Source organism: Euwallacea fornicatus, chromosome 39, assembly GCF_040115645.1.
Source record: "Euwallacea fornicatus isolate EFF26 chromosome 39, ASM4011564v1, whole genome shotgun sequence".
Classification (NCBI taxonomy): Eukaryota; Metazoa; Arthropoda; class Insecta; order Coleoptera; family Curculionidae; genus Euwallacea; species Euwallacea fornicatus.
In genome coordinates, this window is record NC_089579.1 from 1,029,199 (window position 1) to 1,041,799 (window position 12,601).

The 12,601-nt window shown below is 41.9% G+C and overlaps 2 protein-coding genes and 1 long non-coding RNA gene across 3 annotated transcripts; 2 read left to right on the top strand and 1 right to left on the bottom strand.

The window, feature by feature from the left end:
• Positions 1 to 266: 266 nt before the first annotated feature.
• LOC136349641 (uncharacterized) lies at positions 267 to 8,191 on the top strand. The gene is made up of 7 exons (XM_066301321.1): positions 267 to 794; positions 849 to 1,113; positions 3,879 to 4,847; positions 5,960 to 6,284; positions 6,338 to 6,647; positions 6,704 to 6,748; positions 8,063 to 8,191. Exons 2-7 carry the CDS (start codon positions 864 to 866, stop codon positions 8,177 to 8,179), a joined length of 2,016 nt encoding a protein of 671 aa, XP_066157418.1. The 5' UTR covers positions 267 to 794; positions 849 to 863; the 3' UTR covers positions 8,180 to 8,191.
• Positions 8,192 to 9,070: 879 nt separating this feature from the next.
• Positions 9,071 to 9,653, bottom strand: LOC136349694 (uncharacterized). Its single transcript, XR_010733869.1, has 3 exons — positions 9,528 to 9,653; positions 9,268 to 9,433; positions 9,071 to 9,206 (listed from the first exon to the last, which is right to left on the bottom strand). It is a non-coding gene; the product is annotated as an uncharacterized lncRNA (long non-coding RNA).
• Positions 9,654 to 10,437: 784 nt separating this feature from the next.
• On the top strand, positions 10,438 to 11,865 carry Ssu72 (Ssu72 CTD phosphatase). The gene is made up of 3 exons (XM_066301343.1): positions 10,438 to 11,219; positions 11,290 to 11,548; positions 11,636 to 11,865. Exons 1-3 carry the CDS (start codon positions 10,993 to 10,995, stop codon positions 11,735 to 11,737), a joined length of 588 nt encoding a protein of 195 aa, XP_066157440.1. The 5' UTR covers positions 10,438 to 10,992; the 3' UTR covers positions 11,738 to 11,865.
• Positions 11,866 to 12,601: the final 736 nt, after the last annotated feature.

The following is a 12,601-nucleotide window of genomic DNA, read 5'->3' on the forward strand; positions in this document are numbered from 1 at the left end:
ACGAGCGCACCGGTTTGGGAAATTGAATTCTATTCACGGAGGTAAAGGTCTGTATATGGACAAATGGACATCTCCAAGTTTTAACGTCCAATGCCACGGTTCAAGACCGAGCTTAGATGAAAATTAAGAACCCATCGAAGGCGTCCCCGGTTCTAATTCTGTTTTTGTAATTACGGCGCTGGATTTTTTTACGCTGTGTACATAAGATAACTTGCACCACGCACTGACATGTCAATAGTGCTATTATATGTTATATTGAGCGTATAAATACAACAACACATGTTATCCACTGGTTATATGAAAACTAAAGCGGTGTAAATCGGTTTAATGTAAGCTAATGTGACCCATAGGAATAATTAACAAGAAATTTAGCATTTGGACTTTTAGACAATGAGCGCCATTCCGGATCGGTTTTCGCACGGTCGTGGGCAGTTTTCGTTTTGGTAAAGTCGTCGGTTAAAGTCCGAATTACGATTGCGCCATTGACTCGAACGTCGGGCTAGTTTCCAGAAGAACCGTCCGGTATTCGGGCCCCTCATCAAAGTTCGCACGGAACTGACTTACGGTTAAACTTGACAGCACACTGATAATCCCGCCGTAATCACGTATAAAGTTCTGGATTAGGAGCGGTTTGTTAATTGTTCATTTAAGGTGATTTTGTTTGATAATTCCGAGTGTCTATGGCGTCCTTCGCTCAGATCCACTTGAAATTAGATATTGTTATCGATCAAATGAGATAAAAACTTCGAAGATGCTCGTGTGAAAATTGAGTGAGCAGAGTTGGTTTGTCGCGGGTGAGTACTCTCATTTCGAACTTTGAACGTGTCAGGATCTGACAACATCTTCAGTTATCGTCGAAAACAATGTCCAAAGGCAATCCTTACGCGCTCCTCAATAACGGGGACCCCAAGAAGGTTGGCGTCAGTCCGCCGTTGAGGTCGACGAACAACTTCAAATTCTGGATACTGACTTTGTGCCTCATGGGCGGCTTCCTGTATTTCGTAGACTTGAAGGAAATCGTATCGATACAGTCGTTGAAAGGGATGAAGCTGCGAGCGGACCAAACGCCAGCGATTCGAGACCGTTTGAAGGGGTACTTGGTGAACACTCCAGGTAACACGAGCAGATAATCATAAGGCGTAGGGTGGAACAGTCTCGGCAACTTGGCTAAAGAACGTCGTGATTAGAGAATGTCTTGGGGGAAAATTGGTTTGATGAGCCACATTTCACGGGGAGACTTCACTGCTTTTACTACTTGCGATTGCACTGGAAGTGAGTGTCGACCTCCTTACTGCAAGCGGGACACTCCAGATTCCACACGTTAAGGCGACTTAGTCATTTCTAAGTCTCTTTATTCGTGGATCTCACGCTTGAATGCCACAAGCGATTTTTGGTCACGTGGAGCTCTCACCCCTGTAATTACCTTTGCACTCTTTTAGTGCGTTTTGCTTGGTAGGTGCTTGGTACGTGGTAGATTAGGCCGAGAGGAAACATTTTTATGAATGCTATACAGGGCGTCCGAGAAACGTCATGAAATTCCATCGATGTAGATTTAGTAATGGAATGTTTGTCGCGTTAAACGTTCGAAACAATTTTGATTATCATCCCGAACATTTGTCGATTTTATCATGAGAACAACGTTGCAAATTTGCGAGGTGCAACGGCGGCACGGGCCTGTCGGACCCCCCTGGGTAATGCGGCAATGGACCCCCATAACTTGACGCACTGTTAGGGGGATTTTTTCAAAATAACGTTCAAAGCAATGAACGTACGTTCCACCATCAAGGTTTGCATCAAAGAAGGGCGGTCCACCTGCGTGACAATACTCACTTACCATCACCATCATCGTTATTGTTTTAATTTGTCACGAGGTAGGCCGGGGTGATGCATCCCCTGCGTTACGCCCATGACTAGCATTATCGCGCAGGACAGAATCATAATGCTGCTTTTGAAGATTAGGCATGAGGTGCCCTGTCGGCAGGAATTTTCCCAGCGGTGTTCCTTTTGACTTTAAAAGAGGAGTTTTTGCGTCTGGAACCTTTTACAAGGAATGAAATCCTGCACGATAACCGCGTTTGCGCCATGCTAAACGGCTTTAATTGTTCTCTAGTCCTGGGTACGCCCCTGGATAGCGCCCGGCTTTTTTTATACTTAAGGCTGGAAAGACAGGGCTCTCTTTCCTTAGTGTCGTCACAGTCAAGTTGTACGTGTGCGACTCTGTTAATAAGCAATAAAATATATACAATTTTTAAGAAGGAAGCAACTAGTTTATACTAAAAAAAGGGGGGGGGGGATAATTAAAATTAACTCACCCTCTTCGACAACCTGAACAATCACCGATTATAGCCCACCGCACATTTAATGATCGACGATGTTGATATCGCACGGTCTGCACCCATTTAGGACTTTTCGTACGCTAGTAGTGCTTACTGTTACGACTCGTGTGTTATATAGGGTGTCTCCAAAAGGCCTGTACAGAATTCCATCGCGGATCCCTGAGGCGAAGAGATAACGATTTAACCTCAATTTAGAATTTTCAAAATACAGAAGGGCGAAGCAAAAATGAAAAAAAAAATAAAAAGAGGAAAAATGTGAGTGACTTCGTTCGTAATGCTACCACCTGAAGAACATGTCGCATCTGGGGTTTTCAGGGGCGAGAAATCGGAATTCGTTTGCACCGCTAGAGGGCGCTGTCAGCACTGGGCGGCCTCTGTGTGAAGAGGTGTAACTTTTTTATCACCTGGTATATAAAACTTATGTATTTCTCAATTTGTGCGTTCTCACAAGTTTTATGTAAAAAATTTCGTGGCTCCTACGGGTGTTCCTCCTTGACACATTCCAAGTTCAGGGTTTGTTGCGTGCCATGAAAAACAGCTTCAAAGTGCACATTCATTCGCCCTGGTAAAACAAAAAAAATCGCTTATTTTCCAATTCTCGTCATTCTTAATTTTTCACATTTTTGTTTGATTATACTAATTTTTTATTGTTTATTTTACAGCGCCTTATGACCGAATAGAGTTATTTTTCAAGCCACGCAGCGGACTTCAACTCTTCAAATATTTCGAGAAAAATTTCCCGTGGGGGCTGGCACCACGCGAAACCACGTGGGAAAACGCAAATTCGCAAAAATCAATCAATTTTATACCGGGGGCAAAAAAGTCACGCCGCTTTGCGGGCGGTTCGCCTGGAGCCGGCAGCGCCCTCGGCAATGTGCGTCAAAACTGTAACCTGATTTCCCGTCTCTGAAAACCCCCCGATGTTGCGTATTGCACACATGGTATTTTTTTTATTAATTTATTTTTTATTTTCACTTCGACCTCCTGTATTTTGAAAACCGTTCACCTCCGAACTAAGATCAATTCGGTGAAATCGTCACATGCTCACCCTCGAAAATCTGTGGTAGAATTTTGTGCAGATCTCTTGGAGACAATCAGCAGAGTCCTGTTTTTAAGCCCGCAAAGATATTTCGAATTATCATTACTCGATAGTGAAACTTGCTTCAATCGAGACCGGTCAATCGGTCCGTGCGTATGTTACTAGCGTTAGGAGAGTGCAAACGCAATTACAGGCACACTTCCGAGTTCTAAGCAGCCAAAAATCGCATATGGCATTCGAGCATAAAGTCTAGGAACTAACGATTCAATTGCTTTAACGCGTGGAACTTAAAGTGTACAGGGTGTCCCGTTTCAAATTAGGAAATTGGCGTCGGCATCCCGTGTATTCGGAAGCCGTAAAACCAGCGCAGCCCCACCACGTAGTGCGTTTCATCAAGCCCACCACTGTGTCCTCAAAACGTTTTCGAGTATCTCTAACCGTAACAGAGATATCGCCTTGTAACAGTTACTGAGACACAATGTATATGTATATTTTGTTCGAAGGCTGCCGCATCCCTGAGATGCACCCATTTGACGCCAGCGTTAAAAAATTTGTCTTCTCACCTCCACCGCTAAGCTGCGCGAAGGACCAACCACCTTCAATTTTTTACAACAATCTGACCACGCTCATCATGAACGATACCTCCCTTCCCTTCTACAACGTATCCAACACGAATGAGCTCGTCTGTTGCTATGAGCCGTTCTTCCGGCGTGAACCTGAAGATTCAGACGACGACTATCAGGTGGATTACAGTGGCAATTGCACTAGAATCGTTGCAGGAGAGACCGACATCGAAAGCGAATTCGTTAAAGTTACTTGTAAGGGTTCCAATGGAGAGACCCTGTACACTGATCTATTTTCTTTTGTACCGGTAAAAACGAATTCATCGAGTAAAGGTAGCCTTAAACCGAACGTTTTGATTATCGGACTGGACGCGGTGTCAAGGGTCAACTTGCATAGGCAAATGCCCAAGACTTACGAGTACTTATCTAGAGACTTAAGTGCGATAGAGCTGCTAGGCTATAATAAAGTAGGAGATAACACCTTTCCGAACCTGGTGCCGGTGCTCAGCGGTTTTTTCGAAGAGGAGCTGAAGGTCACTTGTTGGCCAAATTCGAAGACCCACTTTGATGACTGTCCGTTCATTTGGAAGGAGTTCCATCAGTATGACTACGTCACCGCGATTGGTGAAGACTGTTCCCCCATTGGCACTTTCAATTACCTGAAACACGGATTTAAAAAGCAGCCTGGTGACTATTACTATACGTCCTTTGACAGAGAGATGCTGCGGAAAATCGGACGGGACAAGGATTTTAATTGCCACCAGTGTTTGGGGGACAGGGAGACCTACAAGGTCACCTTGGATTACATAAGAAAGTTCACCCAGAGGATGCACATGGAAACGAGCGCTTATTTCGGGTTTTTCTGGACCAACAGTGTGTCGCATGATTATTTGAACAGGCCCGCCTTAGGTGAGTTCCCGCACTCACGACCGCAGTACTTGAATGAACACACTGCGTGTCACAGAAAAGAGAACACCCCGTAGAAATCGTTTTATCGAAGCAGTTCTCGGTGTGAATGGTTCTTGCGTTAAAGCGAACGCTTCTACTGTACTAAATTTAGTTGTTAAAAGCCGAAAGAAAATTAATCATTTGTCGGTCCTCCGCGGTGTCTCATGCGCGAGATGGGGTTCCGGGACACCTTGGATGTATCGCTGCCTCTAATTAAAAGTGGAGGTGGCCCGCTACCATTTGCGCCCCAAACAGTCTTATGGACGCGTCTCAGTGTTGTAGACCGAGGATCGCGTCTTCATCTCGCTCTTTCCCCTGGCCATCATGCATGCACGAACAGAATCTGGATCCGTCACTAAACGCGATATTGTCCTATTCCGGGTTACAAAGTGTCCCTTCTCTGCACCACTGCAGTCGATTTTAGGTGAGGAGTAACACGAGATAGAGATGGCAGGAAATCAGTTCGGTACTTCTTGTCCAGCGGTAAGCGGTTCGAATCTCAACTTCCACATTCGGCATCTCTTGGGGCCATACTTCGAAGGCGGCGGTCTTGGTGTTCTGCAGGTCTTTGGGATCGTCTAGCACCTCCCCTTCTGCCTGTTAGCTCTCCTTGGAGCTACGCCTAACAACTCGCGAGTGTTTACACCACCTCTAATGGTGATGGATCTAATGGTGATGGATTTAATGGTGATGGATCTAATGGTGATGGATCTAATGGTGATTCCCCTAGAGGACCGACCAGCCTCTCGTAGGCTTATTGCCCGACCCCATTCGAACTCGCTCAATGAAGGAAATTTCGCTGCATTTCGCTTCGAGGCACGTTCAATTGATCTAAAGGCGCCTTCTAAGCACCCCAAACACCAGCAAGTGATGGTGCGCAGTCGCATTGTTGATGTTTTATTGCAATTTTTATTAATTTAAAAAAAAATAATAAACCCGCAAATACACTGATAAATGATTATGAATTTTACGTGTTCCCGCGTACGAACATGCATACCGAAAGCGATTCAAGCACAATCACATCTACGGGGTGTTCCCTTTTCCGCGTCAAGCAGTACAGTTGGCGTTTACAGGCGATGATGACTTTCATTCTCTTTTCATGGAATTGGAACAAAGTGGCCGTTTGGAAAATACAGTCACGATATTTATGAGCGACCACGGGATTAGGTGGGGCGATATAAGACAGACCCATCAGGGACAGATGGAGGAGAGGCTACCCTTCGTTTTTATGGTAATTCCCCACTGGATCAGGAAGAACTTTCAACGGGCCATCGCAAATCTGAAGACAAACGTAAGAAGACTGACCACTCCTTTCGATCTGCACGAAACTCTTAGAGCTTTTTTAGATGTGTCTAGGCTAAGATTTGCTAGAAGTATTGTTAATCAAACTGCACGAGGGTACGACCGGTAGCTCATTCTTTGCCTAGGGTGTAAATTACGCTTAAATTCAGTTATAGTTTGTTCAATGAAGTTCCCAAAAACCGAACGTGCGAAGATGCAGAGATCGAGAGCCACTGGTGCACGTGCCAGGAGAGCAAGGAAATTGCCGTTGACGATAAAAAGGTGGAGGTGTTGGCACGTTTCGCTGTTGACCAAATTAATGGTCAGTTGGAAGGGTATGCTCAATGCGCCCAGTTAGAGCTCGCCAACATAGAGCGAGCGAGAGTAATGTCCTCTGACGACCAGCACATCACTAATTCTAATTCCCTCAAGGATTACATCCTTGTTTTGAGCACTGTGCCTGGGGATGCGAAATTTGAGGTATAAACGATGACCTGAGGTGGGAAGGTGAAGGCAAACTACTCGTTTCTTTTCAGGTTACTGTGCGCGAGAGGTTGCAGGACGATTCGGAAACGGCGAGTGTAAGATATTTTTAACGGTCTCAACTATACAGCGTGTTCACTTGATAAATTACCGTCCCAAACATTGTAAAAACGAAAATACGTATGAAAGCACCGAGTAAGGGTGTTTTCCATCTTGCGCAGGGAAACACTTTTTTTTACACCATCTGCGCAGACCCAACAGCCACCCCTTGCCACCCTGCTGATCCGATTTGAAAATTTTAAATGGCATCTCCCACCGAGAGGCACCTCACGTTGAAGATAATTGAGAATGCAAAACTTTGGTGCGTTGAGTAGCTCGATTTGTCGAGGCGTTTTCGAAAAATCACGGAAAAACGCACATTTACGTATGAATTGCCCTAAAGGCACCAACTTGCCCTTAACAAATGTGTAGGAATGACGTTTTTAGACCTTTAATTGAGTCACAAGACGTTCAAAATTATTTCCGTTTTGTGCTGAACACAAATATGGTCCGCCTTCGAATTCCTGTCGGGCCGTTTGAAAAGGGTCTCTAGTGATAGTGCGACATTCTGCGGTCGTGCGATTTTCGATCCATTAATGCCTTCAGGATCTGATTCGTAAACAACTGATTTAAGATGACCCAGAAAAACAGTCAAGAGGCGTTAAATCGGGAGACCTCGGAGGCCATTCATCAATTGCTACTCTTCTGCCAATCCTTCTGTCTGGAAATCGCACATTGTCGCACCGGTGTGACATAATGTGGCAGTACCACGTCTTGTTAAAGGTGCAAAACATTTTCGTTCACCGTTGTGATCTACTTGCGTGGCTGCAGCCTCTGTTACAAGATGATCAATTGACTCTTGTAACGTATTGAGGTATACTTCACCGGCAAGGTTTCCGTCGATGAACAATGGTTCAGTTACAATATCTCTCAACATTTATTAATTTTTTGTGACTACTCTGTATGGCCTTCCCCAGAAATATGAGGATTTTAGTCGCGCGAACAACAACTTTGCTTGTTAACAAAACCATTTGAGTAAAACGTGCGCCCATTGGAGAACCAGATATTTTTAACAAGATCTGAGGTAGTGATGATCAGTGCTTGCATGCTTTCATAAAACTCAATTCTGCGACCTGGATCATCCTCAACCAGTACCTGTAGAACTTGTATTTCGCACGGGTGGAACTTGTGTACGTTGATCACTTTCACAATAGAATCAATTAAAATTGCAGTTTGACGAGACACTTTTCTAATTGATGTGGTCGATTCAGCCACAAGTGGCCCCGACGCCTCGTATGTGTTTCCGCCTTTACGATAGTTGGGGTGGTAAATTTTCAAATGGACACACTGTATACAGAAATGTTTATTTTTAGAACCTGGAAATCACCGGCACAATAAGCAGAATAAACCCTTATGGACAGCAGAGCAGTTGTATTACAGACTTTCATTTGAAATTGTATTGTTTTTGTAAGAGTTTGATTAAATTTTGAGATGAGTTATGATTGGTATTTAGAAAAACCGATGCAATAATGGCAGTAAGTAAGTGCAACAGGGGTATACCCAGTGCTGCAGTTTCCTTTGAGAATAGGATAGCCGCGCAAGTGATCATCATCTTAAGGAAATTTTCATTACGAGCGGTTTCCTGTAAAAGCCACTCGCAAAAGTATACTCTTGGGAGACGGTCTTGTGGCATTAACGCTTGAACTCGTTGCATGTGGTAGGGATAAAGTTGGTTTTGATTTAAAATTCTCCACACTGCCACGTGAGGTGTGGGAACTTGCCCCGCGATTCTTCTAGTACTGGTAGTTGCATTGTCCTGACCGATATCGAAAACACGCTCCTCAATGGGTGCCACTCTAGGTGGCCTAGGTCTTCCAGCATGTCCACCGTGCATTGCCGTTAAATTTACGGTTTCACGAGCTCCTTCAACAAGATAAACAAATCTATGGGCTGCAGGATGATGTCTTCCCGGAAAGCGCTCAGCATACAACCGCGAAGCTGCTACGGCATTCTGGTGACACCCCGTACATCAACAGCGTGTCCACCAATTCGTGATTCGAGTAATTATGGGCCATTGTCAATATAATAGTACCGATAGTGGTGGTTTATCAAAATAACATCTGGAGCTAAGCTCCACGACTGATTTTCAAGCGGCGTGGGTAAATTGCATAAAAACGATAAACATTCAATGTTTTTTTGTATGTTTACGATAGCTGATAATTTTTTGTGGGACGTTTTATTTCCTTTGCATTGCATTAGTATTTTGTGCAGGAATGGATTTAGGTTTTATGTAAAAACGTATTAAAACTCACCAGCGCATATTTCGTTTTTTTTTTGAGATTTCGAAAAAATGTTGTATAAAAATATCGTTCAGTTTTTGAGGTCTATGTCGTGTTAAAAGGAAACCTCCTGCTTATGTTACGCCCTGTAGATTGGAATAGAAGAGGGTTCTTCTATCTAAAACAAACATTTTCGAGTCTTAGCGACGCGAAAATTGGAAAGGACGTAGTTCTGGGTCTGCAAACGAGGGAAATAAAGAAAGGTGAAATATCTGACAATATGGTAAATGCAACTGTACCTCGAGCTTGGAGCACTTCTAAGTCCTTTTACGAAAATTTTCTTGGAAACGTGAAAGCTAACAATTGCAAAGATATTGTGAGTGAGTCACTTAATGCTTATAAAGGAACGGGATGCATCACGTCTTTCAAAATTCACTTTCTGGACTCTCACCCAGATTTCTTCCTCTGAAATTGGAGGCAGCAAGTTACGAGCATAGGGTTTGTTCCACTATAACATTTCTGCCATGGAAGAACAACATCAAAGCAAATTAAATGTCACCTTGCTTGTTGGCTATTGCTGGACATCGTTAAGGGGCATTTCAGATGCAAAATAGCGCCGTGCAGCATCGAAAATTGCATTATGATCTATATTTAAAATTAATGGTAAAATTCATCTGTCCTTACAGTTTCGTAGAAAGCAACGTCTTATAGCCAAACATTGTGGTTGATATAAAATATCTTAGGGTAGTTCTGGCTGTTTTGGCGAGGTACGATATAATAAACGCTTTGGTTTATTCACGTCACGAAAAAATATGTATTTTCTAGTGTTATCAGGGGCGATAAAGTTGCCAAAGAGCCATAATTTGCTTCATTGTTTGAATAACATCTTAAAACACGAACCCAACTATAATCAGCTATAAAGAATATAAATTTTACCTAATACAATCTTCATCTTTCTGTTGAAAAATTATTTAAAATTTTCGCCATTTTGGCGCTTTCACAGTTCGCGTCTACCAACAACGGAATTTAATCGAACTACGAACGAATCCAGCCAATATATTTGTGTCTTCGTCTAACTCACCGGGTAAGACAAAGCGAGAGAGCTGAGATCGGATTAACAGTAATCTCATTTCACTTTTTTTAGCAGATTTTTCTAGTGTCCGACTTTACAGTCTTTTTTGCGAAGATAAAGAACAATTTTTAACGAGTCCGCAATTGTTGAGGCAAATGTTCAATTCAGATTTGTGTTTCGCAGGGCAGTGTTAAACGTTAATTCTCAAGTTAAGGTGGATTTCACGAAGTTAAAGTTTAAATGACGTAAACTAACAGATCACAATAATGTGCTGTTGTTTACATTTTTGACAAAGTTGACATGTCCTGAACTGCCTCCTGTATCTCAAAATTGAAAGAAATAAGTTCACGACCCTAGTGGAGCCCTATTCCGTGGGGCTAAAAGCTCAATGTGGGTAGCATTTTTTATTCTCGTTTCCTAGTTCACGAATTGCAAAGCGCATTAACTCCTTGTTTGTTTATACTAATGTACTAAATTTGAATACACTAAGAACACATTCAGTTCTGTCAAATTTATGATAAATAACGTTTTGGTGCAACAAGTGTAGACAGCACAAAAGGTTAAATAGTAAAGAATTCTGTGGCCAATGTAGAGAAAAGCAAGTTGCAATCGCAACTATCGCTTCAGTTTAATTAAATAAATAAATATTTTAATTAAAAAGGACTGGACACAAAAACAAAGCCTCAAAACCACTTTCAGATCTCTCTCACAAGTGAAAAATACCTAAAGTGGAGCAGAGCTATCCGAACTAACCTGAAAACGAGAACGTTACATGTTGACGTTTCCGCAGCCCTCGGCCTTTGCTGTCCCGTTTGGATTTCTTTGATTTGCTTCCTTTATTTTCTTGAATAAACATGAGTATTTTCAATCCTAATTAGGTTGTTGCCCCCAAAATTTATTAATAGCCGGTTCCAAAACCTTTTCCTACTAATTTTTCCCTCGAAACTCACAGATGTCCGCAGTAAGCAACTTACGAATTGCTGTAATATGCTCCAGCAACATGAACCGAAGCATGGAAGCCCATGCTTTTCTGTCCAAAAAGGGTTTTCTAGTACAGTCCTTTGGAACTGGCGACAAAGTAAAGTTGCCAGGCTCTGCAGCAGATAAACCCAATATTTATGATTTTGGAACCTCTTATGAGGAGATTTATCAAGATTTATTAGATAAAGACAAATCTTTGTATCCTTTTATGTTTTGCGAACCCAATCTAAACTGATAAAACACGATTTTCCCTTAATATTCCTTATAGATATACTCAAAATGGTCTTCTTCACACTCTGGACAGAAATCGAAGGATTAAAAGTCATCCAGAAAAGTTTCAGGAAAGCAAAGAAAAATTTGACATTTTGATTACTTGTGAAGAAAGAGTATATGACCAAGTGATAGACTTTATGGAAAGCAAGACTCCATCAGATAATTCAATAGTTCATGTAATTAATATAGATATCCAAGATAACTTGGAGGAAGCTACTATAGGAGCTTTTTTAATTAGTGATCTATGTATGCATGTAAGTGGTTACCTCCATTTTGTTTCCATAATTTTAAGTGTTATTTATAGCTAGATGATGATTTTCACTTAATTAAAAATCTTTCAGATAGCCACCACGGAAGATTTAGACAATGACATCGAAGAAGTTCTTCATGCCTTTGAAGAAAAGTGTCAAAGACCCATATTGCACAGTATTGTCTTTAACTGATATCCTCGATATTTAAATGATTTGAAAATTTGCTTCGTGTATGAAACATCGTTAATTTAAAATATTATGAATAGGAATGTGTATCTTTTTGAAAGGTTTTTTTTCAAAGAGATTTTGTTATTAAAACTGCACAGAGTTTTTAATTTTATTTTGACCCTATCCTGCAATTGCAGTGGCTACAAAAGCTCAGATATGAATGTTACAATGTAAAGACGATCGAAGACCTCAAAATGAACACGCCACGTTTGCATGCATATGGATTAAACGACATGTTTGACATTTTTTTCGATATTTTGGCCAACAAATGAGAAGACTTCGAAACAAATTCAATTCTATAAAAAGTTTTATTTAAGGTTGTTATTGCGGCAAACCTAAGGTACCGAAGAGAGATCCTGGTGAGGAGTCCACGAACCGGCTCGTCTACTTTGACGAAGCGGTTCCAGGGCCAGGAAAAGACAGTGTGGTTTTAGTGGGTAGGTGGGTGAAAACTCAAATCCCACACTAAAGGGCTGTCACCAACGAGTCAACAAAAAACCCAACTAGGTATCTTTGGGAAGATTTCCACTTCCGCGTTGTAAAAAGTGCAAAAATGTCGGTCAAAAATTAGCCCAAAAATAACCACAAACTTAATGCAACAATTATTGCTAAAGGTATGCCCACAAAATATTGATTCTGATGAATCGTTTTTAATTCGAAGTAAATGAGATTTAGTGCATTGTACGTATTATGTATGAATACTTTTTGGCTTTCCAGAGTAGTAGTTTTTTGAAAATATGCATGTATCACTAGTCACTGGAAACGTAATGATTGCGCAAGTGAGACAAGGACCGCGCAATTTGTAATATACCTCCGACAAAGGCCACG

Coding starts and splice junctions, on each gene's coding strand:
- LOC136349641 (XM_066301321.1), top strand. CDS start 864: ATGTCCAAAGGCAATCCTTACGCGCTCCTCAATAACGGGGACCCCAAG. Junction 4,848..5,959: donor TTTGAACAGGCCCGCCTTAG/GTGAGTTCCCGC, acceptor TGGCGTTTACAG/GCGATGATGACTTTCATTCT. Junction 6,648..6,703: donor CTGGGGATGCGAAATTTGAG/GTATAAACGATG, acceptor GTTTCTTTTCAG/GTTACTGTGCGCGAGAGGTT.
- Ssu72 (XM_066301343.1), top strand. CDS start 10,993: ATGTCCGCAGTAAGCAACTTACGAATTGCTGTAATATGCTCCAGCAAC. Junction 11,220..11,289: donor TTAGATAAAGACAAATCTTT/GTATCCTTTTAT, acceptor TATTCCTTATAG/ATATACTCAAAATGGTCTTC. Junction 11,549..11,635: donor TTAGTGATCTATGTATGCAT/GTAAGTGGTTAC, acceptor AAAATCTTTCAG/ATAGCCACCACGGAAGATTT.